Source organism: Aspergillus sydowii (genome assembly GCF_001890705.1).
Source record: "Aspergillus sydowii CBS 593.65 unplaced genomic scaffold ASPSYscaffold_8, whole genome shotgun sequence".
Classification (NCBI taxonomy): domain Eukaryota; kingdom Fungi; phylum Ascomycota; class Eurotiomycetes; order Eurotiales; family Aspergillaceae; genus Aspergillus; species Aspergillus sydowii.
The window spans coordinates 909,202-933,356 of NW_024467866.1; the positions used below are offsets into that span (position 1 = coordinate 909,202).

Here is a 24,155-nt window from a genome sequence, read left to right on the forward strand (position 1 = left end):
TATGTAGTGATTCTGGCTTCTATTCCAAGATTACAAGCTGCCGGGCGTCCGGGTTGGCAAGATGGCGGAACTGGTAAGACACATAGTCTATTTCTGGAACATCAGTGAATTTGAACACTCTGCACAGGATGTAAAGCGGCTGAATAGTTGGTTTTCTTGCGTCGTGAGTCATGATACCGGTTGAGAGGGCGTATATACCTGTGAGTATGGCAGAGAAGCTAAATATACTCGTTAGTGAAGACAAAAGATCCTGTGAATCTAAATATAGACAGAATATACTACCGGTGAGATGATACTCAGTCTCGTGATATATGGAAGCGTTGCTGCCATGACTGACCAGTGATGCCATATCAGGCGGTTTATTTTGGGCACTGCAATTCTGACAGACACTCAATTCTACAAATAAAATGTAACAGGGAGGCTTAGCAGTTGGGCTCTGAGACAGCGTGAATCCCCCGGTGTACAGCATTGGTCCCAGCTGGTCCCAGCCTGTCCCAGCCTGGGTGGAGAGTATATTAAGACGAACCTGGTTGAAGCAGAGGCTGTTTCACAATATCCTACAACTATCATTCCCACTATCTCAGCGTTCAAACATCCGTTGTCTCAGCTTTTCTTTTGTATTCTTCAGCCTTGCATATATTTCTGTTTACAACATGTCTATTAACTACGGATCGTCTGTATATCACCACGTTGCTGGTATCTACCAGCGTGACAGCAGTGGTCGACTACTCGTTGCCGAGGGTCGATATGCTGACCAGATTCGTTTACTGTGGCCTGAGATATCCGAAGTTGCCTTGAAGGGAGAAACAACTGAGCGGGTTGAGTTGCTGTCTGGCAAGACCGTCAGCTCCACGCACTCTACTTTGCCCTTGAGCATTCCAGACCACTCTGGGAAGACTCAACCATTCCAGATCCACGAGCTCCAAGAGCCTGATAGTAATGCTGTCCGTGGACTCATCACATCCGAACCCTCATCCTCCCTTCAGTCTGACTTCTTCAACTGGGCAACGACATTCCTCCTCTTGGAAGCCCGTCTACTTACAACAGGCTTCTCTTCCGACTTAATAAACCTAGAAGCCTTAAAGATTGCTGAGCAGGTAGCCGACCTCTTCGAGTCTATAAAGAATACCAGTCAGGATGATAAATGGTCCACAGAAGGTCGCCAATACTTCATCGACAAAGTCTATTCGTTTACCAAAGACAGCAAACGGATCGAGTTTTGTCTTCCCGCATTCCCATGCAAGTCCTCAAACCTCGAGAAAGTAACTGGCGTGTCCCCAGATGCTGCAGAATATCTTGCTCTCAGCCACCTTCACAGCTTCGTGGAGCAGGTGTCGAAGATCTATGCACCTGGTGCAACGCTGTGGATTATCAGTGATGGCCATGTATTTTCAGATTGCAGTGAGTTTCTACAAGACTTTTATTGAACTTTATGTGCTAATATGAACGCAGTCGGTGTAGATGATGCCCTCGTCGACGAGTACGGACAGACTCTCTCGACCGAATACTGTCGCCTGCAAGAGTCCACTGAGAACAACTATATCCGATTCACAGGTCTGGAAGACCTCTTCTTTGCGTCCGCTGAAGCAACCGCCGCTTTCTCGACAGATATGCTCAGCGATGGCGAGATCCCCCAGCCCATTGAGACTATACGTACCGAGAGCGCCCAGAAGTGTCGACTCCTCCTAGAGAAGGTTGGGGGAATTGACCGTGGACATCTGAGACAGTTGATTACGGACAAGCACCAGGATACCCTCTCTCTCTACCAGGGACAATCACGGTTCATGCTCGAGGATTTGGCCAGCTACATGTCAGCAAGGAATATGGGCGGGAAGCAGAAGAAGAGGGTTGCAAGCAGTGTAGCGGCTGAGATGATTGCAGTATGTATCCTTATATCGCTTGTCAGTTATCATAATGCTAATCAATTAATAGAGGAACCACGCTTACTCGAACCTGGTCGAGCTCCTGTTCCCTCACCATATCCGTCTCTCAATTCATGCGTAAGTCTGCCCATCCTTCCTTTAGATACCTGATCCAGCTAACATCGTCAAGACACTCCAATTGCGGTCCCAAGTTCGGAATCCGTCTTTTTCCCAAAGGAACAGTTCGCCCGGTCCTAAATTTCCAGTCGCTTCTCTCAGCCACTGAATCATCGAGGCCAGTTTATGAATTCCAGATCCCTACCGCCTGGCACAACTGTCTTGTTAAGGTTGAGGATAGCGAGACCATGCTTCTCACCAGATCCGGGATTGTACGCGACGCAATCAGCAAAGGGATCTTCTCAGGTTCTTGGTGCGAAGGTGCCAATGGAGGGTACTTTGCGGTGAAACGTGTCCAGAACAAGTCCGAGGAGCAAACTGAACAGGTGGAGGTTGCACATACAAATGCCATACCAGAAACCCTTATTACAAAGGAGGCTCTCTCTGGCCTTGCATCTGTCAGGAATAGTCCCCTCAGTGCCATCGGCTTGTTCGTGTGGAGGCGGATTATGGGGGTCTGGGCGGCTTTTCGGGCTGCGGTGAGGTGGTCTTGATCCGTTCCTTGACTTGCCTGTACTTTTGAAGTGGGCTTTATTGTTTAAAGTGATGTTGTAATGGTGCCTTGGGTTTGTTTCTTGCTCTTTAATTGTTTAAATTTAGGGCTAGGACATGATAGATTATAGATTGCTAATATATGTTTTCGCTTATTATTGATGCGCCGCAACAGCATTCAAAGACCAAGAACTTAGACCCAATAACATTCTAAAGAGCTAATCATACAGATCATAAATACACTTCACACTAAAGATGAAACCACCAGAGTGAGACTGCAGTGAGACTGCCATGTCTTGGCATTCTACATCGGGAATAGCCCCGGGCGTATCGGTCGACGCTTTTCTTCCCCCGATACAACCGACTTGGATCTTTGCAATCTCTACCAACACCTCCACCAGATTTGCAGTTTATTGACTCAACATGCCTGTAACACGAGATAGATCATTGCCGATCCGCAAACGTCATCGGCCCACTCACTCATGCACCCAGTGCCGCCGCCGCAAGGTCCGATGCGACAGAGCCAAACCACACTGCGGCCAATGCAGGGCTCTGGATCTGACCTCATCATGCACATACGAGGTGAATACCCGCGCGCAGAGCACTCATCGCGCGGCATCAATTGCTTCTACCACCGAGCAACGGGCTCCTGCGTCGCGCGGTACGCCCGAGGAAGCACGCCCTACCGATACCCCCATGCCCCGCCGTATCCAAGGCACCATATCCAAGACCCGCGTGTATGGACACGGCCATTGGATGAATGGATTTTCACTGGTAGGTGTCCTTACCTCGGCGATAAACTCGGCTTTTGAGGTCGTCTTGCTGACTGCCTGTCCAGATGGAAGGGCTACGGCCCCTTGAGCCCTTCGGCGAGTGTTACGAAGCTTTCTTTTCCAGATCAAACGGCAATTCAGGAGGCGACATAGCCGACACGGTCCTTGAATGCAAAAGACTGGCGCAGAGTATCAAGCAGCAGCGACCCAGCCGGAAATGTCTTCCCGTAGGCAACATCCATCGGTTCTTCCCGGACCGCGTTATCATGGATGAATTGGTCAGGCTGTACTTTGCGACATTTGAATCCTGCTATGGAATTCTGTGCTATAATTCGTTTCTGCAAGATTATGAGGCTTGCTTGGAGCGGCCAGAAACTGCGGAAAGTCCGTTGCTTCTACAGATCTTACTCGTCATGACTATTGCGGGCCCCTTGCATAGCGATCCGAGCGTGCGCGCTGAAGTGGCAGCAAATGCCCGGATATGGATTCACATTGCCCAGAACTGGCTATCGGCGCCGATGGAAAAGGACCGGCTGACGCTAAAGGCAATTCAAGTTTATTGTTTGGTCCTACTGTCGAGAGAGGTTAATTATGTAGGAGCGGACCTGGTTTGGATATCGGCCGGGTCGTTGGTGAGGATTGCTATGCAGATGGGACTGCATCAAGACCCGGAACTGCTGGGCCGGATGGATATTGAGGAGAAGGAGCTGCGAAGACGGCTGTGGTATACTATCCTCGAGATCAACGTACAGGCGGCGATTGACTCTGGCATGTCGCCAATGATCGCAGATGAGGATTATAATACCCGGCCGCCCTCAGACGCCAGAGAGCAAACTACAGGAGACAGACAGGGTGGTGAAGACACTTTGACCAGATTCTCCTTCCAGCCGCTACTCGCAAAGTCCATTCCTCTGCGCCTTCGCCTCACCAGAATTATCAACAGCATGCAAGAAGAACCGTCATACGACAAGGTCCTAGAGCTGGGAAATGAACTGGCCGTCGCTAGTTCTGAGGTGGCAATCGCAATAAGCCAGAGCTCGTCAGCAAATACTTTTGGATCCAGCTTCTGCAGCCATCTTCTGCGTCGATTCTCGTTATGCCTTCACTACCGCCCTGCGGTCAAGGCCAAAACAAACCCACTGTACACTCACTCCAGACACGTCTGCTTGGAGGCAGCCCTGGACTTAGTCGCATTTCTGGACGACGACCTATATAGCCGGATACTCTGTATTGGCGGCGGAATGTTCCGCGACCTTATCACGCGAGGCGCACTGCATATATTCCTGGAACTAAGCCCAGACCTAAGCGAAGACACGTCAATATTCGCGAAGAAGCGGCAGCGCGCACGTCGGGAACCGCTGTTAGATGACGCCCGCCGCGTGGTACGGTATGCAAAGGATAGGATCTCACATGGTGACACAAATGTCAAGGCCTATGTATGCTTGAGCATGATGCTGGCTCAGGCCGAGGCCCGACTTGACGGATTACCGCTGAAAGAAGCTGTTGCGAATGCGACTCGCGACAGCTTGAATGTCTGTCGTGATACATTACAAGCGACTGCAACTGCGTGTGCCACCAATACAAGACATCCGGATCTTGAGTCCTGGACTAACGGTGTGACCTCTCCCCTGCATCTTGATGCTAACTTTGATGAGGATCTGGATGGGCTTTTCAATTTCGATTTTACAAACGAGGAGTTTTCTATGCAGTGGCCTGGGGAAACATCTTCCTAAGGGATGATAAGGAGTAGTGCCATGATTCTGTTGTACAATACTGGAGACATTCAATCGCGCTTCGCCACATCCATCTCTGAGTATTTGGGCAGTTCCCAGCCAGAGACACTCTCTCGCAAAAGCCAATGAGCAAGGACATCGAGTCTCAGTAACGAGGCAATCCAGAACATATAGTATATACAGCCGATTCCAAAGGACGAGGAGGGAAACCTGTCCATATAGTTCTCTCTGTCTGTTAACCCTTTTTGAATCTCGTCTACAAAGGGCCTGAACTTCCGATCATACTCCTGCAGGGCAGCCGTGATGTTCTCTTTAGAACTACCTGAACCTGGTCCGCAGTGTCGTCCTATCTCGCCAGCAAGGATATAAACTCCAGCCATGGCGCTTGATGTGCCCATCCCAGTCATCGCAGACGGGCAATGCGCCGCATCACCGGCCAGTGCAACGCGTCCGCTATACCACTGGTCCAACTTGACGACGCCCATTCTCTCGCAGTAGAAGTCGTCGGACTCAACAAGGCCCTGGAGAATCCGTTCGCAGTCCCAGCCCGCCCCGCGGAATACATCAGCCATTCCATGCTTCTCGGCTTCAACGTCACCCCTCTCGGCATTTTGTAATCGCACCGACGACGCAGGATTACAGAAGACATATGCCTGGTACCAATGTGGATCGTGACGGCGGGTCATGATACCCCGGCTTCCTGTCGTAAAAAAAGCAGTTGCATCGTATCCCTCGCTTGCATCGATGTCCCGCGGAATAGTGCAGTATCCTGCAAAGACGTTTAGTGGGTGGTAGCCTGGATTCGCATCGTCGTTGGAAATGTCGACGCCGAGCATCAGTCTCCTCGTCCGTGACCACAGACCGTCGGCCCCAACGACAAGATCGAACTTGTCAACATTGCCGTCTGAAAATCGAACCTCCACCTCTTTCTCGTTCTGGTTTATACCGACAACAGAGCTCCCAAACCGAAACTCGACCTTGTCCTTACAAGCATCGAACAACAACCGGCAAAGGTCACCTCTCATGATCTCATAATCTGTCGTAAAGCTCTGAAGGCCCTTCCCCGATTTGTTTGCAGGGAAATATCCCCAATCCTTTCCCTTCTTATCGACCAGACGTAGCCCTTGCTCCTCGACAATCTTCTTCCGGAATGCCTCTTCCAGGCCCATCCGGCGGAGGACCTCGATCCCCGGTCCGCGCAGGTCGATCTGTAATCCCGAAGTTCGTAGGGAAGAAGCTCGTTCGATCACGGTGATGGAGTGACCCAGCCTGGAAAGCCAGAAGGCGAGGGCGTTGCCTGCGATGCCGGCGCCGCTGATGAGGATTTTGAGAGGCATTTTCTTCAACTTGTACAATTAGAATAGCAAACTTGATATGGTATTTGTGTAAAAAGGCGAGCTAGGCTACATATCTGGTGGTCTTTATAGAGGACTTCCAGTGTATGCCTGTTCGGCCGACCAGCCCAAATGACCGAGAAGCCCGATATGTCCGAGAGTCATGTCCGACTTACATATGTGACATGCTTTCACCGACATCGCGTCATCTGATGTTATTGGACTATGCGTGTTATTGGATAGTGGGCTATTCCTGCGACTAATGATCATGACGTGTCTGCTGGACGGTGTACGAAGCAGTCTTCGGCGGTCTTATCCGTCTAGGCGTACTCGACCCATTTATGCAACAGCCAACTCCTCAAACCTCCTCACAACCAACAGCGTCGCCCAAAAGCTGAACGGCAGGGCCAAAGCCCACAGCCCGAAATTAATACTGGCCGTCGCAATCAACGCCGTCGGAACAGCCTGCACGCCAAAACCCACCGCCACGCCGGCCGTCTCGATCCCCCGCAGCAACGAACTATACCGGATCTGTTCACCTGGCGAGTTTGCTAGGTTTCCAATACACCAGTAGATATAGTTCTCGACCATGAGCAGGCTGATCCGCTCGAAGAGGTAGATACCGAACCCTCTTCCGAAAGCGCGTTGGTCCGCCCAGTCCAGCACAGGCTGTGTGGCTCGGTACTCGTTCTGGATAACTACGGCCCAGATCCAGGTTGCGCTGTTGAGTAAGGCAATTAGAATCCATGTACTCAGCGCGCGCGTCTTGCGGTTTCTCGTCCAGGGCATATCAACCAACGAGCCCGCAAGCCAGGTTGCAATCGTGCCCACAATCGCAGACAGGAAACTACCCAGCGCGCGCGCCCGCACGGTGAAGTACGTCGCCAGATACGTCCCAGGATACGCCTGGATCCAGCCGAAATACCAGAACAGCGGCGTGAGCAGGAGAATCGGTCGACTCTTCCCTCTCGTCCACATGGCGATGACTTCCGTCCTCCACGATATCCTCGCTTGATCTGTAGCAGCCGGACTTCCAACCTTCGTCCCGTCATCCCTAACAACGCCCTCCGGATTCTGAAGCATAAGCCCCAAGACCAAGCCCAGACACTGAATCGCAATAAACGCCAGATAAGTCTGATACCCGACCTGGCCCTTCTTATCCGCATCAATATTAACGCCCAACGAGATCGCGCCGCCGATGATATTCCCGAAATTCCGAAACGTGAACCACGTCGCAATGTACCGCCCCCGTTTGTGGTCCTCGGGGTATCCCGTTGCAATTGCGCCCTCGACGCTCCAGAAGAATCCCGCTGTGATCCCGCATGCTATTGAACCTAGGTAGACGAGCCATGTTGCGCCGGTGCGGTTGTTGAGGTATAGCCCCGCTGCATAGAGCGGGTACCCTGTTGATCCGAGGGCGAGGGTGTATTTGAATCCGATGAGATTTGTTAGGAAGGGGCCCAGGAAGCAGGTTACGGTCATGAAGGCGTAGAGGAGGGCGTTTGCGGCGTTGACGAGGTTGGGGGATTGCGAGCCGCCTACGCCGAGTCCGTTCATGGCGGACCAGATTCCGGGGGCGCAGAAGGCGCAGAGTCCGNCTGTGAGGATTTGGAAGAGGGTGGTGCGGTGGAAGGGGGGTTTTCTACCTGTATTGGCGGGTGTGTATTGCACCGAGGGTGCCTGCTTTGTTGGCGGACTATCCGGGGGTTTAGTATCGGCTGTGGACATCTTGACTGCATAAATTGTGAATGTCCGGAGATGAGTATTGTATTGTTTTAGAGCGGCAGAGGAAGTGGTTTTGTATTAGGGCTGCAAGGGAATCACAACGCAGGGAGATAACCATGAGCAAATGGCCCGCTAACGTCAATTACAGGATTCTAGAGTCACTGGACAGTTACTGGATACACATGGCTAGATTTAACGCTGTTACGCTGTTCCGAGGCTCTGGATGTGATTCGTGATATGAGGGGCTGATGAGCAATATCACAGTATCAGAGGGTTTATCAACGACTCTCACTCTTCAAGACAACATCACAACTCTCAGAGTATATGCAACATGGCAACAACCGTCGAAACCGTGAATACCCCACCCACCGATGTCAAAAGCGCCAGGAGACTCACCTTCGAGCCCTTCCCCCTCCCCTCCAGCAACCAACGCCCCCTTGGCCCTCCCCACCCGCCAAACACCACAATCCCTCTCGCCCTGAAACCGTCAGAACCAAACCCAACCCTCGAATCCGCCATATCTAGCATAAAATCCCTCCAGCAAAAAAAAACCCTCACCACCCTACTTGCCAAACACGGCGCCCTCCTCTTCCGCGGCCTCCCCATCCACTCCGCCACAGACTTCAGCGCCTTCGCGCACGTCTTCGGCTGGAATCCCCACGAGATAATCGGCATCGTAGTCGAGCGTCCTCTCCTCGCGCCAAACGTAGCACCCGCGAATGAATCACCTAAAGAGGTGCGCATCTATAACCACAATGAATCGCCGCAGGTCCCGCACGCGCCGGAGTATATCTTCTTTTACAGCCAGAAAGCACCAGCGGTAGGGAAGGGAGGCGAGACGCCCATTTCGTCGAGTCTGGAGCTGTATCACCGTGCGAGGACGGAGATTCCGGAGTTTGTGGATTTGCTCGTGCAGAAGGGGATAAGGAGTGAGGTTACGTATAAATTTGGGAGACAGTATGTGGGTGGGTCGACGCTGAGAGAGGCGTTTGGGAAGGAGATTCTCGACGAGGATGATGAAGACACCAGGAAGAGGAAGGTTGAAAACCAGATTCGGCGGTATGGAAGGGGCCAGTGGACGACGTGGGAATGGACGAAGGATGAAGATGGGAAAGAGGATGGGATTGTCCTTACGCATCGACTTCCTGTTGTGCGTGCGCAGCCGGGCACCAATCTGCCGACTCTGTTTACGGGCTTAGCGGCGTATTATAAGAACAGTATTGAGGGGAGGAAGGGGAGTGCTGCTGGGAGGAAAAATGTTGCGCAGCAGTTGTTTGGCGATGGGACGCCCATTCCAGAGGAGTATCTGGCGACACTGGCGCGCATCACGGATGAGATTCGGGTGCTGCATCGGTGGGAGGAAGGAGATGTGCTGGTCTTTGACAATATCATTGCGCAGCATGGGCGGGAGCCGTGGAGGGGCGAGCAGGGCGACCGCGTGGTGCTGGCAAGTCTGTTTGATGGTGACAGTGTGCCGGGGGCATATGGCTTTGGGGAGTGGGCGCAGGTCGTGCAAGCATCAGCTTAGTAGCTGAAACCTCTTTGCCAGCAGATATGCTCCTGCCTTCCTTCTATTTGAACTATTTTAGCATTTGAATTAGTTGATCGGGAATTCATTAAATAATGCAAAACTAAATGCAACAAAGCCATATATCTGAGCAAGCAAAGGGTATTAAACATGCTAACGGATATGCCATCAAACATGAAACGTAGAGAAATACGGTATAAGAGTTCCCAGAGCCGAGCTCAAGCATTCAGAGACTCAATAATAAACCCGTCCACAAGGGTCTGCCACTCCATCCATCGTCGTGCTAGATACCCTGGCAGCTCGCAAGCCAAGCTAGGCTGCGTCCCAGAATCCCACGCTGCCTTTGTCCGCACTGTAGATGCGAAAAGAACCCTGCCTTGTTGTAAGTGGAAGGACATGGCCGGGTCTAGATCTGCGGTTTTCCATTGTATGAGCAGTGCCTGTGCTGCCAGGGTCTGTGCTTCTTCCTCGCGGGTTGCACGCTCAGTCTCATCCTCGGATACAGTAGCTATTGCGCGACAGATTTGTATAAGGCAGGTTAAGTAAAACAGTCGGAGTCGGATGCGGTCCAGCGATTCCGAGCCTACAGGGAGACTGAGTAGGGAGAGGGAGGAGGTGCTCTTCTGGTAATTTATATGGCTGTCATGCATCCTGTCGTAAAGCCACCTTGCGCGTTCTAGCAGGTTAGAGGTCTGATTAAAATGGTCGGACTGCGGATACGGCTTTAGGAAGAGCGTTTTCAGCTCGGATACCATCCCCGGCACGAAGCACATTAGCCCGAACATCTCCCACCAGAGACCCGCGTCTGGGTCTGTTGCTGCTTGTGAGGCTTGTTTGAAGACGCGTTGCCATTCGGGGGCTTCGAAGATTGAGCTGCGGAGGTTGAACATGTCGTCTAAGACCTGGACAGGCGTCAATTGACGATGTTCAAGAACAGGGTGGCTGGTTTGGATACTTACAAGAAACAGCCCCTGGCTTTTTAAAAGCATCCAGTCGAACTCTGTGGTGTGGTTACTGGGGCCTCGGAGTTTGATCAGGTCAAGTCCGCCTCTACCGTGAAGTACCCAGTGGTTGTCTTCTGGGCGGCTAACCAGCTGCACATTGTTATAATGATAGTTAAAGGTAGTAAGGTAATTCTCATGCTCACCTCGTAGAGCGTCAAGAGCCGCGTAGCGCAGTATACATCTGGGTTTAACATTAACTCCCTGTCAGCCACAGCGATCTGCAAGCTCTGCAGTGCTTTTCCGTACAGAGCTGCTACTGTCGCTGGTTTTGTTGGAAAGCCAAATATGGAACCAACCCGTGCAGCAAGGCAGTTTATCGCATCGTCAAGCTGCCGGTTGCATCCGTATCGACTGGGCAAATGGTTTAGAAAAGACGAAGGCTGTTGCTGGAGAAGACTTCCCAAAAAAGTACGTTGTTCATGCAGGAGAGAGGAGGGCTTCCCCAGCGAAACATCAAAGAAATTCGTAAGATATCGAATATCGAAATTGTACTTTGTCTTCAGGGCTTCATAACCCGTGGACGAAGGCCGCGGGGCAAGAAACGGATCGATGGATTTGCAGACGCCCTCGTCGTCCACGTACAATTTACCCACGCCGGGAACCACCAGTGCAGTGATCTTGGACTGGCCTGGGATATTACTCGCTTCTTTACTCGTACTCTGTGTACGCTGGTGTTTGCGCCCTGACCGTGCTGCCTGGCGTCGGATCAGGGCCCTGGGAGTCAACCCCTCCTGCGGGGCGTCCGAGAAGGTCTCTGTAGCGTCGATAAAGACGAATGCAGGACCATCTTTGGCGCGACTCCGTGGTTTTCGGAGTGGGAGGTTGGATCGCATCTGGGGCTGACCGGTACGGGTTTGGCCGGTGGATCTCGTTCAGCTGGTCGTTAGTCTGTTACTCGTTGCAGTCAGTTACGGAGCTCTCTGGAGCAGTGGCAGTTAGGCAGTCAGATGACAGGTTAGAAGCTATACTGGTGTTGGACTAGTCGCTCTGGGCACTGATATTTCGTGTTGATTGGACTGTTGTTTGCTGGCGGATGTATGGTAAAAGGTGGAATATGAAGATCAGTGGCACGTATATTATTGAACAAACCCTAATACGAGATAATAAATATTAGGAAGCATAGTAATCTCTCTAAACCTACTGATTGGGCTTGTTGACCGCCACAGTATAAGAAGTTATTACTTCGTTGGCATAAGCCGGAAATTCAATCCTGAACAGTCCATTTGACACAGCCCTAATACTCGCATAGTGCCACCTGCTGCCGCCAAAGTAGGTGTATAATATAATATAATATATTATTAAGGTTTCTGTACAGGTAGTCGATCAACTTGCATTTTTATGGTCAAGTCTGCCAACTTCTCGCTCTACATGGAGAATAACACGATGATCCCTACAAGTATGGATTTCCCCGTTCTATGAATAGCACCGACAGTCTCATTCGGAACGCCGATGATTATGATGAAAGGCAATCCACTGTCAAAAGTTGTCAGAACCTAAAAAGAGGCTAAAGGGTATCCCCACTAACTATGCTGCCGGGTATTGATATACTATATTGGAAAGTACCTGTTATGAAGGGATTAAAGACGACGGGAAACTCTTCTGCCTGCTTTGTTCGACGTCTGTGGTGAATGATTTAGTACCAGATTCATCACGGAGGTCGGAATTGCTGTTTCGATTAAGGTATCAAGCATACGTATGCAGGTACGCAGAGTGGCGGAGCGGATGTTCGAGCTGGAGAAACATACGACTGGAATTCTCTGTAGACTTAAGGCTGCAGAATCCACCTCCCACAATCGCCACACTTTCCCACAATTTCCCACAACTCCCACAATCACAGCCACCGCAGTCCACTTTTGAAGACGTTTCTGCAAAGACGTTGCGATCTAATTTGGCTGTATTTAGTATATCGGTGTTATTCTCCTAATCTTGACTCATTATCAAGTATGTATCCTGTTTGAATACTTTCAGAACTACATTCATCTTTGTAAGTTGTACTCCGTAAAGTGCAGAACTGCAGTTATCAATCTCCGAGCTCAGTCCCGAAGTGAGCCCGAGACGATCGTCGCCTCGGACTCGGACGAAGTTGCGTAGAAACGTTAGACTAGAGCCCACATAATTTCTTCAAACAGCTTGACTGGCCAATGCCAGCTAAAGGGCTGGGCCACGCAATGTTGTGACGACGGCGGGTCCGGCCCACCCAGCCCTAATTTCCAGCTCTGCGAGACTGCGAGTATCGGCGTCGCTGCTTGAGCTTGGTCGCGCTTATATAGACTTGGGTTCGCTGATCATTCCGGCCATCATCCACTCCCTTTTCTTCTTTTGTCTGCTACGATTACTTCCATTCGTTCATCATGCGCCAGTCGCGCAACGCTCTCTTTGCCCTCGCCGCCTCTGCGACCGCGGCCTCCCTCGCGGACGTCTGCACCGTCTCCCACGTCAAGTCCATCCTTCCCAGTGATGGCACCCTCCTCGGAATCGACCTGGCTCCCTCTTCCGTGACAGCCAGCGTCTACAATGCCAACTCCAGCTCTTCCAGCTCCAGCTCCAGCTCCGGCGGCATGGGCATGGGCATGGGAGGCGGCGGCGCGACAGAGTACAACTACTGCAACGTGACGGTCTCGTACGCGCACACCGGCCGCGACGACAAGGTCGTCCTGAAGCTCGCCTTCCCCAGCCCCTCCGAGTTCAAGAACCGGTTCTACGTCGCCGGTGGCGGCGGATACTCGCTCAACTCCGATGCCACCGGCGGTCTCGAGTACGGAGCCGTCTCGGCTGCCACGGACGCCGGATATGATTCGTTCAACAATGACTATGATGAGGTTGTTCTATATGGAAACGGCAGTGTCAACTGGGACGCCACGCACATGTTCGGGTACCAGGCTCTCGGCGAGATGACACTCGTCGGTAAGGAGCTGGCTCGTGGGTTCTATGGTCTTGGCTCTGACGAGAAGGTGTATACCTACTACGAGGGATGCTCGGACGGAGGTAGAGAAGGTATGAGCCAGGTCCAGCGCTGGGGAGAGCAGTATGACGGTGTTATCACCGGTGCGCCTGCGTTCCGCTACGCCCAGCAGCAGGTCCTGCATATCTTCTCCTCTGTCGTTGAGCACACCCTTGACTACTACCCTCCCCCCTGCGAGCTGGCCAAGATCGTCAACGCGACCATCTCCGCCTGCGACGGTCTCGACGGCCGCAAGGACGGCGTCGTCTCCCGCACCGACCTCTGCAAGCTGAACTTCGACCTCTCCTCCATCGTCGGCGAGCCCTACCACTGCGCCGCGCAGAACTCGACCTCTCTCGGCTTCGGCTTCAGCAAGCGCAGCGGCAACGGCCTTTCGAAACGCCAGGCAGCGGGAAGCACAACCTCCTACCAGCCGGCCCAGAACGGCACCGTCTCCGCTGAGGCCGTCGCCGTCGCCGCAGGCATCTACGACGGCCTTCACAACACAGACGGCGACCGCGCATACCTCTCCTGGCAAATCGCCTCGGAACTCTCCGACGCAACCTCCCAGTACAACTCCGACACCGGCAAATGGGAGCTCAGCATCACCAGCATGGGCGGCGAGTACGTCGCCAAATTCGTCCAGCTGCTTGACCTCGATAACCTCTCCACCCTGGAGGGCGTCACCTACGACACCGTCGTCGGCTGGATGGACACAGCCATGGGCCGCTACTACGATACCCTCCAGACGACTTTCCCGGATCTAACTGCCTTCCAGGAAACCGGCGGCAAACTCCTCCACTACCACGGTGAATCGGACCCTTCCGTCCCCGCCGCCAGCTCAGTGCACTACTGGCAGTCCGTGAGGCAGATCATGTACCCCAATGCTACAGATGCCGAGGCTCTTAAGGACCTGGCAGACTGGTACCAGTTCTACCTGATCCCCGGTGCGGCGCACTGCGGCACCAACAGTCTCCAGCCGGGCCCGTGGCCGGAGACGAACATGGATATCATGATTGACTGGGTTGAGAACGGCAAGAAGCCGTCACGTCTGAACTCGACAGTGTCTTCGGGTGATTATGAGGGCGAGACGCAGATGCTTTGCCAGTGGCCTCAGCGGCCGTTGTGGAAGGAGGGGAGCGATGACTTTGACTGCGTTGATGATGAGGAGTCGATTGAGAGCTGGACGTATGATTTCCCGGCTTTCAAGGTTCCTGTTTACTAGGCTGAGGGAGTATTAACCGGGCTTATTCTGTATTCTTTCGTTCGCTTCTTATTACCCTTTTACTCATGTGATGTCAATGTGATTGTAAGTAGTGTTTACCATTGACTGTTGACTTGACCAGCTCATTTGAGTGTCCACATCCTCTATGTACATTATAGCCAATATTTCACATGAAGCAAACACCAGTCCTCAGCACCTTGGCGCTGTCTCCTTAAGACTTTTCCTGACAGTGGGCTCTCCTTCTTGGCATTATCTATCTGTTTTAGCAAATGAGGACAAGCAGATCGTCGACGATCTGATCCCGGAAAATGGATTGCGATCAATCCACCGATCCAGATCAGTGGACGATAGACTAAGGATTGTAAACAGCAACGCTCTCGGAACAGGCCGACCATCTGTATAGATCGTCGTCGTTGTGTCCGACAGAAGAGTCGGCGTTGCGAGAGGCCGAGGCCGCGAATTTAGTCAACGATTTGTCATCTTGATCCGCAGCGGGGATGTTTACTCCAACTATAAAGTAGCACACAAATAAATACATCTGAGCATCTGAAATCCATCATCATCATGCAAACCGTCCTCGTCCTCGGCGCAACCGGAAATATCGGNGTCGCTGCCGTCAAGGCCGCCCTGCGCACCGGCCGCAATGTCTTGGCTATAGTCCGCAACCAGAACTCTGCTGATAAACTTGTTCACCATGTCGGATCGAAGGAGGGCATCACCTTTGTCGAAGCCGATGTCCTCTCTGACTCGGGCGTCCAGGGTGTAGTTGACCAGGTCCTGGCTGGCAAGTTGCCTGCTTTTCAGCATGTCTACTCCTGCGGTAATCCTCCTTCGGGTATTGTTTCAAGAAATATACTGATATACCTATGCAGTCGGCGGCGAGTACGTGCAAACCCCTCTAACTGAAATCACCACCGAGCGATTCCGCCTGAACGTGAACTCCATGTTCGAGGCTGCCTTCTGTAAGCTGAAGCCCTACCACTCAAACAAACACCCCATCCAAGGATTCCCTTTCTAACCAACCCCGAATCGAGGGAAAAAGACGGCTACCGCGCAACAATCCCATACCTGCGCTCCCAATCCAACCCAACAACATGGACCCTCTGCACCGGCGCCTCGGGCGACTGGGGCACGCACGCCCTCCCCGCCATGACCCAGGGCGCGCTCTTCTCCTTCTCCATCGTCGCGGCGCGCGAGACTGCAGACACCAATGTCCGCTTCAACGAGGCGTATCTGGCCCTCCGGGTTGAGGTTGATGAGGATGCGGCCGTGCATGGTGTCTCCAGTGCGTCCGAGTATGCGGCTGTTTATGAGGCAATTCTGGACAGGGAGGATATTCGGGGTTCGAGGGTTGGTGTTTGGAAGGTGGAGGATATGAAGGATTTGAAGGTCTCGCCGAAGTTCTAGTTTTAGCTAAGGCCATTCCCTGGTATAGGTCTATGTATGATCCATTCGTTTGCTGTAACATACACCATAGAATACTACTATTTGAATGATGTGAAACTTGCAGGGCCGTTCGCAATCCGTTAGATTCCCTTCGTGTTTATAGGGATCGTTGTTGGTGGTTACCATGCGGCTTTGAATGTCGAAATTGTAATGGCTATGCACTTGTATATCAGTGGGTTACCCATATGGCTCTCTGTCTAGATTGCTATGCGTGATTAAACCAGCTCAACCTATTTTGAAGAAAGCAAGGACCTGGGGAGCTTTAGCCAGTTTACTGACTACTTAAAAGACTTCGAGACATCCCAGCTTATCTTAATGAAGATTCCTGGCAATGAGTTTGTCCATATATTCTATACTCATCAATAACTTGCACCAGCCGAGCAAATCACGTGCGGCTCGGTCGCTTCAGCTCAACACCACAACCAACACATTGCAGGATTCAAGCAACCAGATACAAAGCTTGGTATAATCACAAACAATGGAGCAGCCTGAAAAGCCCAAGAAAACACGACACATGCGCCTCCCCAAGTCCAAAACGGGGTGTCGCACATGCCGGTTCGTTCAAGTCCACTTTAACTAACCGAAGTCTCATCAGCTAACAGAGCAGGACCCGCCATCTCAAATGCGACGAAACGCCAGGCTCCTGCCGACGATGCACATCTGCGGGCTTCAAATGCGACGGCTACGACCTGGAGCGGCTCTCGCACAAGCGAACCGCAAACCCGTGTCCATCCATGGCACTGACCGAGTACCAGTTCCGCGCCTTGCTCCCAGACAAGACACCCGAGGAGCGGCGCTTCTTCAACTACTTCCACTCATTCACCATCCCCATGATGAATGGCTGGTTCGACCACCGGCTGTGGAACTCGCTCGTGCTGCAGATGTGTCAGTCCGAGCCTGCCATCTGCCATGCCGTCGTCGCGCTTAGTGCCCTGCAGGAGGTGTCGGAGGTTGCCGGGCTAACGACCCTGCCTGAGGACATGGGCAACCGCACGCATCGCTTCGCGCTGTATCAGTACAATCGCTCGATTGAGAACTTGAGGGTGCGAATGCACTCGAATGATCCGCAGGTCCGCAGCACGGTTTTGCTCTGCTGTTTGCTTTTCATTGCGTTTGAGCTGATGCGTGGGAGGGTTGACCAGGCTGTTACCCATCTGCATAATGGGCTGCATATCCTGGGGACGCGAAAGCTGGATTATCATAGTCTGTACCAGAGACATCCGGCCGCGGAGCAGGATATTGAGCGGTCGCTTGCGGCGGCGATGGTTCATTTGGACTTGCAGGGGGCGCATTTTGGATTCTCGGAGATCCATGAGGCGCTTGATATTCCTACCTTGGTTAAAGGAAATAGAAGATGCTCTGGGCCGGGCCATGAACGGTTTCATAATATCCAGGATGGATGTTTTATGCGCGACCGGGCCTTTCTCCAGTTCTGTCTGTGGACTGCCTTGTGTGATAGCATGTCCGCGGCGGAAATACAAGCGGAGTATGATGTATTGGTACGAGAACAGAAGAAGCAGCTCGTCCAGCTGGCGCATTTCGAGTCTGCGCTTGATCAACTGGAGCAGAGAATCTATGCTGAAGGACCCGTGGCCGAAAAGGACCGCCGGTCAATTGAAGTCCTGCGCATGCACCAGAAGGGTCTCTTTCTGATTACAGAAATCAGCTTGATCAAGTCCGACGAGGTCATCTGCGAGGTATACGCGGACCGCTTCGCAGAGGTTGTAGATATGGCAGCGCATATTACGGCGAGTGTCCAGAGTACGGCGCGCCAGGCCGGTCCTCGCCCAACGCTCTTGATGAATACGACAGTCATTGGCCCGCTCTACTATTTCATCGAGAAGTGCCGGAATCCAGTAATGGCCAGGAGGGCATTGAAGGTTTTAGAATCATGGCCGCACCGCGAGGGAATGTGGGACTCGACACTTGCCGCGGGGATGGCGAGGAGTTCAGTGCAGTTGTAGACATTCATCGGCATCTTCAGTCCGCCGTTCGCGCTGGAACCACCGATTAAGTACCGATCAAGCAGCGATCAAGCAGCGAGTCCGTGCATAATCCAACAAAGGGCCAATCAGGCCTCCTGTCGCTCCAGAATGAACAGCCAAGAACGAATCTGACTGGTTTTCCAAGCCACTCTAATCCGCGCACTTTACACTGAGACAGGTTTCGAACATGGCAATCCATTGCGCTGGACTGAGCAGAGATGTATATAAAGCTCTCTGATGCCATTCATAGCCATAACTCCCTCTTTTCTATTTTCCATTACTGAATCACAATGCCTCCCTTTTCTCCCGCGCTCACGGTTCATTGCCTCCCTTTTACCAATGCCATGGAGCAACCTGGGCCTGACGATAGTGCACACCCCCCAAATACTTCTAGCACGGAGCAGGGCCAGTTTACTCCCTCGGGCTCGCAGTCCACCAACGGCTCGGCTTTTCCTCCAAACCAGCAAGACTCTGGCAGCACCTCCCAAGCCCTGAGCCCCAACTCCCAGGGTTCCGTTCAAACAACGGATTCTAGCTCTGCATCACCACCTCCGAAACACCCATAACTGCCCGCTCAATCACTACCGTACCGGACGGGTCACTGCTGGATGTCGAGACAGTTCGACTTCTGGAGTTTACGTCCTTGCTGCAAATGGAAGTGATCTGGCATTTCCACCATCTGGCTGTGCTCGAGCTTAGTATACTAAGTCTGTGGTATTTTATTGACTCCTGGTGGCGGAAGTAAGATCCGCATTCTGGCCTTGGGCTTCTTGTCGATCGAAGTCTCCTTTGATACGCGATCTGCAGTGAAGGGTTGTTCGCCTGTTCTGTCCGACGATTGGCCTGTGGCTAATTCAATCGAGCTCGGAAGGGGCCGAAATTGTTCACTTCTGGTCTTACTGGCGTGGAGTTTTTGTTGGATTTTCATCGGCATTGATTGGCGCTGCTATAATTAGATATGATATTCGATAACTTTGGTGTTGTTTGTTTGACCAAAGTATCCTGTATTACTTGGTTTACTCGAGGAAAAAGGATGTTAGTCTTCGAAGTATGATTAGACACATCTACCTATACAACCATTACCGCTGATCCGCTTTGCATACAGCAAATTAACACAAGCCATCTTCTGCTCAACCCCATGTAATCTAAGGTATCACCTAGAGTCCGTTTAAAACAACAAATCCAATGCCCACCCGCCAGCAACAGCGGCAACCACAACCCCAGCAAGCCCAGTGCGCGAGAGCCCAAGCTGCGCCGACCCATCGGTAGGCGTGCCGTCGTCGCCAGACTCAGACGGCGAAGGTGTCTCATCGTTCTCTGTCCCCGTCGCACTGCTCGACTCGGAAGCATCAGCACCGCTCGAGGACGCAGTCTCTGTCGGGCTTGTCGTTTCGTCCGAGCCACTGCTGCTGCTGGTGCTGGTAGCCGGAGCGGTCGGGAGAGTGAAAGTCTCATCATCGTCGTCGTCGTCATCGTCGGTAGAAGTAGAAGTTGGAGAAGGAGTCGCACTTCCAGAGCTAGAACCAGAACCAGTGCTGGTGGTGGTACCCTCCTCATCATCGCCGTCGTCTGAATCATCATCATCGCCGCCATTCTGCCTCACAACCTGGAACCCGCTCAGATCAGTCGACGCCTCCTTAACAAACGAAACCGTCGCCTGGCCCGACGGGTCGCCGGAGCACTTGCTGTTGGTGAACAGCAGCATGTTGATGTTCGGCTCGCCCTCGCCGTCGATGTCGAATTCCTGGCCCTGGGCGTGGTCGATCGGGATGCATTTCGAGGGGCCGTGGCCGCTCCTGGTGCTTTCTTCGCCGTCTGCGTTGCGCCAGGTGATTGTCCAGGCGTGTGCGGAGAGCACGGGGAGGGAGACGGCGAGGAGGGTGGAGGATCTCATTTTGAAGATTGAACTCAAATGGGGGAAGCTTGAAAGGTCGAGATTGAGAGATCAGATCTCTGTTTTATTTGTGGGACTGGATCTGGTTGAATGGTGGGGAGGGAGGTCGAGGGCGAGGGCGATCGGGGCGCGAGACGGTATTTGAACTCGCGCAGCCCCTGTCGGCTGTCGCAGATTCATTTCGGAGGACCAGCCCAGCTCCTGCGAGGCTGAAAGTGAAAGGGCTGGCTCCTTGGCAGGCGGGACGATGCTCCTGGCTTGGAGGCTTGGAGTTCTATCATGCTCGGCTATTGGAGTTGCGATGTTGCCATGCTGCGAGGGATGCGAGCGCACCACCACACAATTTGTGAGACAGGAAATTATATTACCTGCTATCATCCATCCCAGTCCAGCTGAAGAGCTTCGAGCAATCCAGGCAGAATGTGAAGGCTTGTGAAGGCTTGTGGATGGATGTCTCCGCGGGTGGAGGGATCTGCAGTGAATACGAGGTAGGGTTGCAGCACATGGACACCAACACGGCGCTATTCTGGATCAGGAACAAGCCAAGTTCCTGCTTCTGCCTGGCCGGTCTGGCCAGTGTCAGTGTCCGAGCGTGCCAGCGTGCCAGCCCTCGACTGAGTGCCTGGCTGTGCTCTCCGTGCCCAACCAGGAAAGGCCATCCCTGCGCAATGTACAAACACGAGATGCAGACCAACAATGTCTTTCAAGGAGGGCTGTCATTAAACCCACGGTTTGTTAAAATTAGCATCACTCCACTCACTGCAGTTGGGATCCGGATGCTGGGGATTTTCTCGGGTGATTTTCCGAGGAATAATATTAGAGATGGCTGGCCGACCACCAGTTGTGCATGGCGGAGCTGTCCGTCTCTTGTCAATTAATATTGCTTCATAGCATTTATGCACTGCTTCACCTCAGCGTTGTACCACCCTATCCATCCCAGCATGTTCCAACTCTTTCCAGGCCCTCGCCTACTCGTAGTAGTCCATATATAACCGGCTTGCAAATAAGGCATTTTCGGCAACCTGGCTATCGTCAACCCTTGAGGCTCTTCAACGTGTTATACATATTGCGTGGCATAGTGAAACCATGAATCCTGGTTGGACTGGAATTATGCTGTCATAACATGCCACTTGAATCTAACAATTGCCAGCGCATTCTATATCTCACAGACGTCTTTCATCTGATTATTTCAGAGCACTTTTCCCCTGCTTTAGTCCACCATCCGTGAAAATGTTCACGATACAACGTTTCCCTGAAGTAGGTGTCATCTGGTGAAATGCGACTTCCTACCATGTTTGATGCCCCTTCGCGAAGATGTCCATAAGCACGGCGTAAATTGGGACCCTGCTTCCCCATAAATAACCAGAGCGAGATTGGTTATGAAATAAATAAGGACCGATAAGGATATACCAATATATGTTGATTGCACGAGATTGATTCCGAGAATGGCGATGATTTCGATCATCTGGCGGCTGAATTGGCGCAGGAAGAAACATACACAGATATGCATGAAGACGCCAAGGAATTTGTTACCATAGATCCAGGACATGGCGTCGAGCCATTTATACAGAAGAGAATTCTTCAGCCTATTAGCGACTGTGTCAACGGAAGCGTTCGAGCGGTACAGAAATATCTGGAGACGTCTCCCGAGGAAGACGACTCTTATCTGCGCGTCGGCTGAGAAGAGGTCAGAGATGGCGTCACTCCTCATGCAGCACGGAGCAAATGTGGATTCCGTTGATAATTACGGGAGAAGTGCTCTCATGGAGGTCGCGCTCTTTGGTCGTGTCGACAACGTCAAGGTTCTCCTAGGGCACGGATGACGAGAGCTGTCTGGCTATTGATTTTGCCCGAAAAAAATTACAAAAGCCGACGGGAGGTATATACGCGTAGACATACCATCGGGGACACATTCAAGAGGGATATTGACCGTCGAGAAATTGTACACCTCCTCGGCGGGGAGGATTGACAGTCGAGGATTATTATGGGAGCCCTGCGGCGTTATTACTATCCAGGTCGTATACTTTTACCCACTCCCCGATGCAAGACTCGCTCGTACTCCGAGGGCCGATCGAAATGTATCAGTTACTGGTGTTTAGAAAACAGTACGTAGCATTGTTAGAACAAGGTGGAAGTTCCCACCTGTTGGCGCCATGAGTGGATGGTCGCATCCGCCTGTGCAGTCCCTCAGGGTCGGTGGTCAACAATGGACGGACGATGTCTTCTATATCTCGCAAGTCGTGGGCTATCGTTTGGCTTCCGATAATTCAAGGGACCATGATGAAGAGGGTCGATACCATGCATGCCACGCGGAAAAGCAGTTGATAGCATACTTCATTTATCGCCATGTTTTGCTTCCACGCGACGGCTTCCCAGACTCGGAGCTGGAGGGAGACATGGAGCAGATAGCGGATAACATTGACGATTTTTCTCAGATACTGAAACAGGACGCCATGTGAAGCTTCTCAGAGAAAGGTGGAAAAATCTAACCCATGAGCTATTCGATGGGGACGAAGGTCTTGTCGGCAAGTGTGATAAGATCAAGGCACTGGAATTGGAGCTCAAATCTGTAGAAAGAGCCCTGAACCGTCTGATCGCTACTCCTCAAACCAGGCCACTTTCGATGCTAGTAAGCCATCTGGATATACTAAATCGCCGACGTCGCCGACGTCGCCGACACGCCGACCTTATCGGTATGGCTAACTCGCCACTGCCGGCTTCATTAACTGAGGCCGTCATACTGGTCAGCTCGCCTCCTTGTCCAGACTGCACCGGGCTCAAAGACAAGGCTAACGAGTTCTTTGAACTGTCGACACAATTACTTGCAGTCTGACACAGACTACGGTCATCAGTTCAGGAGGTCAGGTAACTGCGGCTTTTCGCATACCTGTACGTGTTTTGTATGGATTATCTAGGTGTGTGAATGAGAATTTAAATAATTGCCGTATCTCGTAAATTTAAGTGACAATCTCTCTAGTCTGGCGAAAGATGGCTCAAGCTACTAAGCTTATATCCAAGTCACGTCATTAAAAGCATTGTGAAAGTATGCATAGTATCAACGGCGAATGCATATGGTTTGCAACCAGCCGGACAGGGCAGATCGCGGAGACAGACATAATTATTATCAATCCCCGACCCCTTAATGTTGACAGTTCGGAATAATTCAAGGCATCGATTCTGACGCAAAAAAGCAAGCATTCTCGGCCATTTGGCCGATTACTGCAATGGGCTGCGAATTTGCCGATCAAGTCATACCAGAGCAGCAGAGCTAACAATGAGGGATCGCCTCTCGTTACAACTTCGGTTAATTATTATAAATTGTTTTGCATCGTGCCTTAAATGTGCCTTAAATGTGCTCCTTATTGCTGGATGGCAGTAGTTTGTCGAGATATCGTTTAATGTTGAGGTTTGGAGCAGAAATATATTATCCGGTGGGCGAGTCAAGGTACCCAGGTACCCTCATCAACAACAATATATAGCAACTACCAGTGATAAAGAGTAGGAAGGAAAAGTCATTTAGCCAGAAATTTGCATCAGACACCACTGCTGATGTTCGTTGCTGTGTAATTGGGGTTGCGATATCACTACGTATTAAATGGCTATTCCAAATTACCCCCGGCTTGCTACAATACTGCCTTGCGAGTTGTACTCGTGAAACTTTGGGCTCAAAGCCATCACGATTGAAGAGGAATCCAATGTACAATTCAGGAATGCGGACAGATGTGCAATGACGTTCGTCTCATTTTGTTGACCTGGATGTTCGGGGATTGATCAAATACCGTCTAGCGGTCAAGTCCGAACTCGGCACCGTGGAGTCATCAGGTTGGGGATCATGTTCGTCTGATCACAGGGAGCTAAATTAGCGTGCTGCTGATTTTCAACGCGACCGAGCGGCGAGCAGGGAGAGCAGATCGAGCTTCGGCCTTCGAGCTTCGAGCTTAACGGGCGGGTGTTTGCAATTGCGTGCAGGATCTGAGGGGGCTGCGGAGGGGAAGCTCGAAGGATCGGAGCTAGGTGTGAAAGCAATGTGATGTCG

General features: G+C 52.0%; 12 protein-coding genes across 12 annotated transcripts; 8 read left to right on the forward strand and 4 right to left on the reverse strand.

The window, feature by feature from the left end:
• Positions 1-653: 653 nt before the first annotated feature.
• On the forward strand, positions 654-2,533 carry ASPSYDRAFT_155374 (isocyanide synthase family protein; the record flags this gene model as incomplete). The annotated part of the gene is made up of 4 exons (XM_040842451.1): positions 654-1,401; positions 1,453-1,880; positions 1,933-2,000; positions 2,053-2,533. 4 exons carry the CDS (start codon positions 654-656, stop codon positions 2,531-2,533), a joined length of 1,725 nt encoding a protein of 574 aa, XP_040700936.1.
• Positions 2,534-2,954: 421 nt separating this feature from the next.
• Positions 2,955-5,037, forward strand: ASPSYDRAFT_155443 (putative C6 transcription factor; the record flags this gene model as incomplete). The annotated part of the gene is made up of 2 exons (XM_040842461.1): positions 2,955-3,305; positions 3,370-5,037. 2 exons carry the CDS (start codon positions 2,955-2,957, stop codon positions 5,035-5,037), a joined length of 2,019 nt encoding a protein of 672 aa, XP_040700937.1.
• ASPSYDRAFT_47425 (uncharacterized protein) lies at positions 4,975-6,404 on the reverse strand. Its single transcript, XM_040847423.1, has one exon. The coding sequence runs from the start codon at positions 6,372-6,374 to the stop codon at positions 5,088-5,090; it is 1,287 nt and encodes a 428-aa protein (XP_040700938.1). The 5' UTR covers positions 6,375-6,404; the 3' UTR covers positions 4,975-5,087.
• Positions 6,405-6,542: 138 nt separating this feature from the next.
• ASPSYDRAFT_1122631 (uncharacterized protein) lies at positions 6,543-8,263 on the reverse strand. Its single transcript, XM_040839943.1, has one exon. The coding sequence runs from the start codon at positions 8,097-8,099 to the stop codon at positions 6,711-6,713; it is 1,389 nt and encodes a 462-aa protein (XP_040700939.1). The 5' UTR covers positions 8,100-8,263; the 3' UTR covers positions 6,543-6,710.
• A 164-nt stretch (positions 8,264-8,427) lies between these two features.
• ASPSYDRAFT_155139 (uncharacterized protein) lies at positions 8,428-9,624 on the forward strand (the record flags this gene model as incomplete). Its single annotated transcript, XM_040842429.1, has 1 exon — positions 8,428-9,624. The coding sequence occupies one exon, from the start codon at positions 8,428-8,430 to the stop codon at positions 9,622-9,624; it is 1,197 nt and encodes a 398-aa protein (XP_040700940.1).
• A 66-nt stretch (positions 9,625-9,690) lies between these two features.
• Positions 9,691-11,528, reverse strand: ASPSYDRAFT_47427 (uncharacterized protein). Its single transcript, XM_040847424.1, has 3 exons — positions 10,772-11,528; positions 10,584-10,718; positions 9,691-10,526 (listed from the first exon to the last, which is right to left on the reverse strand). Exons 1-3 carry the CDS (start codon positions 11,459-11,461, stop codon positions 9,843-9,845), a joined length of 1,509 nt encoding a protein of 502 aa, XP_040700941.1. The 5' UTR covers positions 11,462-11,528; the 3' UTR covers positions 9,691-9,842.
• A 1,369-nt stretch (positions 11,529-12,897) lies between these two features.
• On the forward strand, positions 12,898-15,026 carry ASPSYDRAFT_47428 (putative tannase). Its single transcript, XM_040847425.1, has one exon. The coding sequence runs from the start codon at positions 12,980-12,982 to the stop codon at positions 14,792-14,794; it is 1,815 nt and encodes a 604-aa protein (XP_040700942.1). The 5' UTR covers positions 12,898-12,979; the 3' UTR covers positions 14,795-15,026.
• A 309-nt stretch (positions 15,027-15,335) lies between these two features.
• ASPSYDRAFT_47429 (uncharacterized protein) lies at positions 15,336-16,303 on the forward strand. The gene is made up of 3 exons (XM_040847426.1): positions 15,336-15,614; positions 15,667-15,756; positions 15,837-16,303. Exons 1-3 carry the CDS (start codon positions 15,359-15,361, stop codon positions 16,199-16,201), a joined length of 711 nt encoding a protein of 236 aa, XP_040700943.1. The 5' UTR covers positions 15,336-15,358; the 3' UTR covers positions 16,202-16,303.
• Positions 16,304-16,974: 671 nt separating this feature from the next.
• On the forward strand, positions 16,975-18,204 carry ASPSYDRAFT_155358 (uncharacterized protein; the record flags this gene model as incomplete). Its single annotated transcript, XM_040842449.1, has 1 exon — positions 16,975-18,204. The coding sequence occupies one exon, from the start codon at positions 16,975-16,977 to the stop codon at positions 18,202-18,204; it is 1,230 nt and encodes a 409-aa protein (XP_040700944.1).
• Positions 18,205-18,457: 253 nt separating this feature from the next.
• ASPSYDRAFT_47431 (uncharacterized protein) lies at positions 18,458-18,987 on the forward strand. Its single transcript, XM_040847427.1, has one exon. It carries the CDS (start codon positions 18,516-18,518, stop codon positions 18,789-18,791), a length of 276 nt encoding a protein of 91 aa, XP_040700945.1. The 5' UTR covers positions 18,458-18,515; the 3' UTR covers positions 18,792-18,987.
• Positions 18,988-19,276: 289 nt separating this feature from the next.
• On the reverse strand, positions 19,277-20,342 carry ASPSYDRAFT_1122681 (uncharacterized protein). Its single transcript, XM_040839944.1, has 2 exons — positions 19,652-20,342; positions 19,277-19,564 (listed from the first exon to the last, which is right to left on the reverse strand). Exons 1-2 carry the CDS (start codon positions 20,117-20,119, stop codon positions 19,394-19,396), a joined length of 639 nt encoding a protein of 212 aa, XP_040700946.1. The 5' UTR covers positions 20,120-20,342; the 3' UTR covers positions 19,277-19,393.
• Positions 20,343-21,001: 659 nt separating this feature from the next.
• Positions 21,002-23,030, forward strand: ASPSYDRAFT_80131 (uncharacterized protein). Its single transcript, XM_040851025.1, has 6 exons — positions 21,002-21,376; positions 21,552-21,740; positions 21,775-21,921; positions 22,097-22,224; positions 22,248-22,574; positions 22,595-23,030. The coding sequence occupies exons 1-6, from the start codon at positions 21,350-21,352 to the stop codon at positions 22,950-22,952; spliced, it is 1,176 nt and encodes a 391-aa protein (XP_040700947.1). The 5' UTR covers positions 21,002-21,349; the 3' UTR covers positions 22,953-23,030.
• Positions 23,031-24,155: the final 1,125 nt, after the last annotated feature.

Bases quoted from the DNA above. Each gene is read 5' to 3' on its own strand.
- ASPSYDRAFT_47428 (XM_040847425.1), top strand. From the start codon at position 12,980: ATGCGCCAGTCGCGCAACGCTCTCTTTGCCCTCGCCGCCTCTGCGACC.
- ASPSYDRAFT_47427 (XM_040847424.1), bottom strand. From the start codon at position 11,461: ATGCGATCCAACCTCCCACTCCGAAAACCACGGAGTCGCGCCAAAGAT. The intron at 10,719-10,771 runs GTGAGCATGAGA...AACAATGTGCAG, and splicing joins GGCTCTTGACGCTCTACGAG to CTGGTTAGCCGCCCAGAAGA. The intron at 10,527-10,583 runs GTAAGTATCCAA...ACGCCTGTCCAG, and splicing joins AAAGCCAGGGGCTGTTTCTT to GTCTTAGACGACATGTTCAA.
- ASPSYDRAFT_47431 (XM_040847427.1), top strand. From the start codon at position 18,516: ATGCCTCCCTTTTCTCCCGCGCTCACGGTTCATTGCCTCCCTTTTACC.
- ASPSYDRAFT_47425 (XM_040847423.1), bottom strand. From the start codon at position 6,374: ATGCCTCTCAAAATCCTCATCAGCGGCGCCGGCATCGCAGGCAACGCC.
- ASPSYDRAFT_80131 (XM_040851025.1), top strand. From the start codon at position 21,350: ATGTTCACGATACAACGTTTCCCTGAA. The intron at 21,377-21,551 runs GTAGGTGTCATC...TGATTGCACGAG, and splicing joins CGATACAACGTTTCCCTGAA to ATTGATTCCGAGAATGGCGA. The intron at 21,922-22,096 runs GTTCTCCTAGGG...TTGACAGTCGAG, and splicing joins GTCGTGTCGACAACGTCAAG to GATTATTATGGGAGCCCTGC.
- ASPSYDRAFT_1122681 (XM_040839944.1), bottom strand. From the start codon at position 20,119: ATGAGATCCTCCACCCTCCTCGCCGTCTCCCTCCCCGTGCTCTCCGCA. The intron at 19,565-19,651 runs GCTACCAGCACC...GATGCTTCCGAG, and splicing joins TCACTCTCCCGACCGCTCCG to TCGAGCAGTGCGACGGGGAC.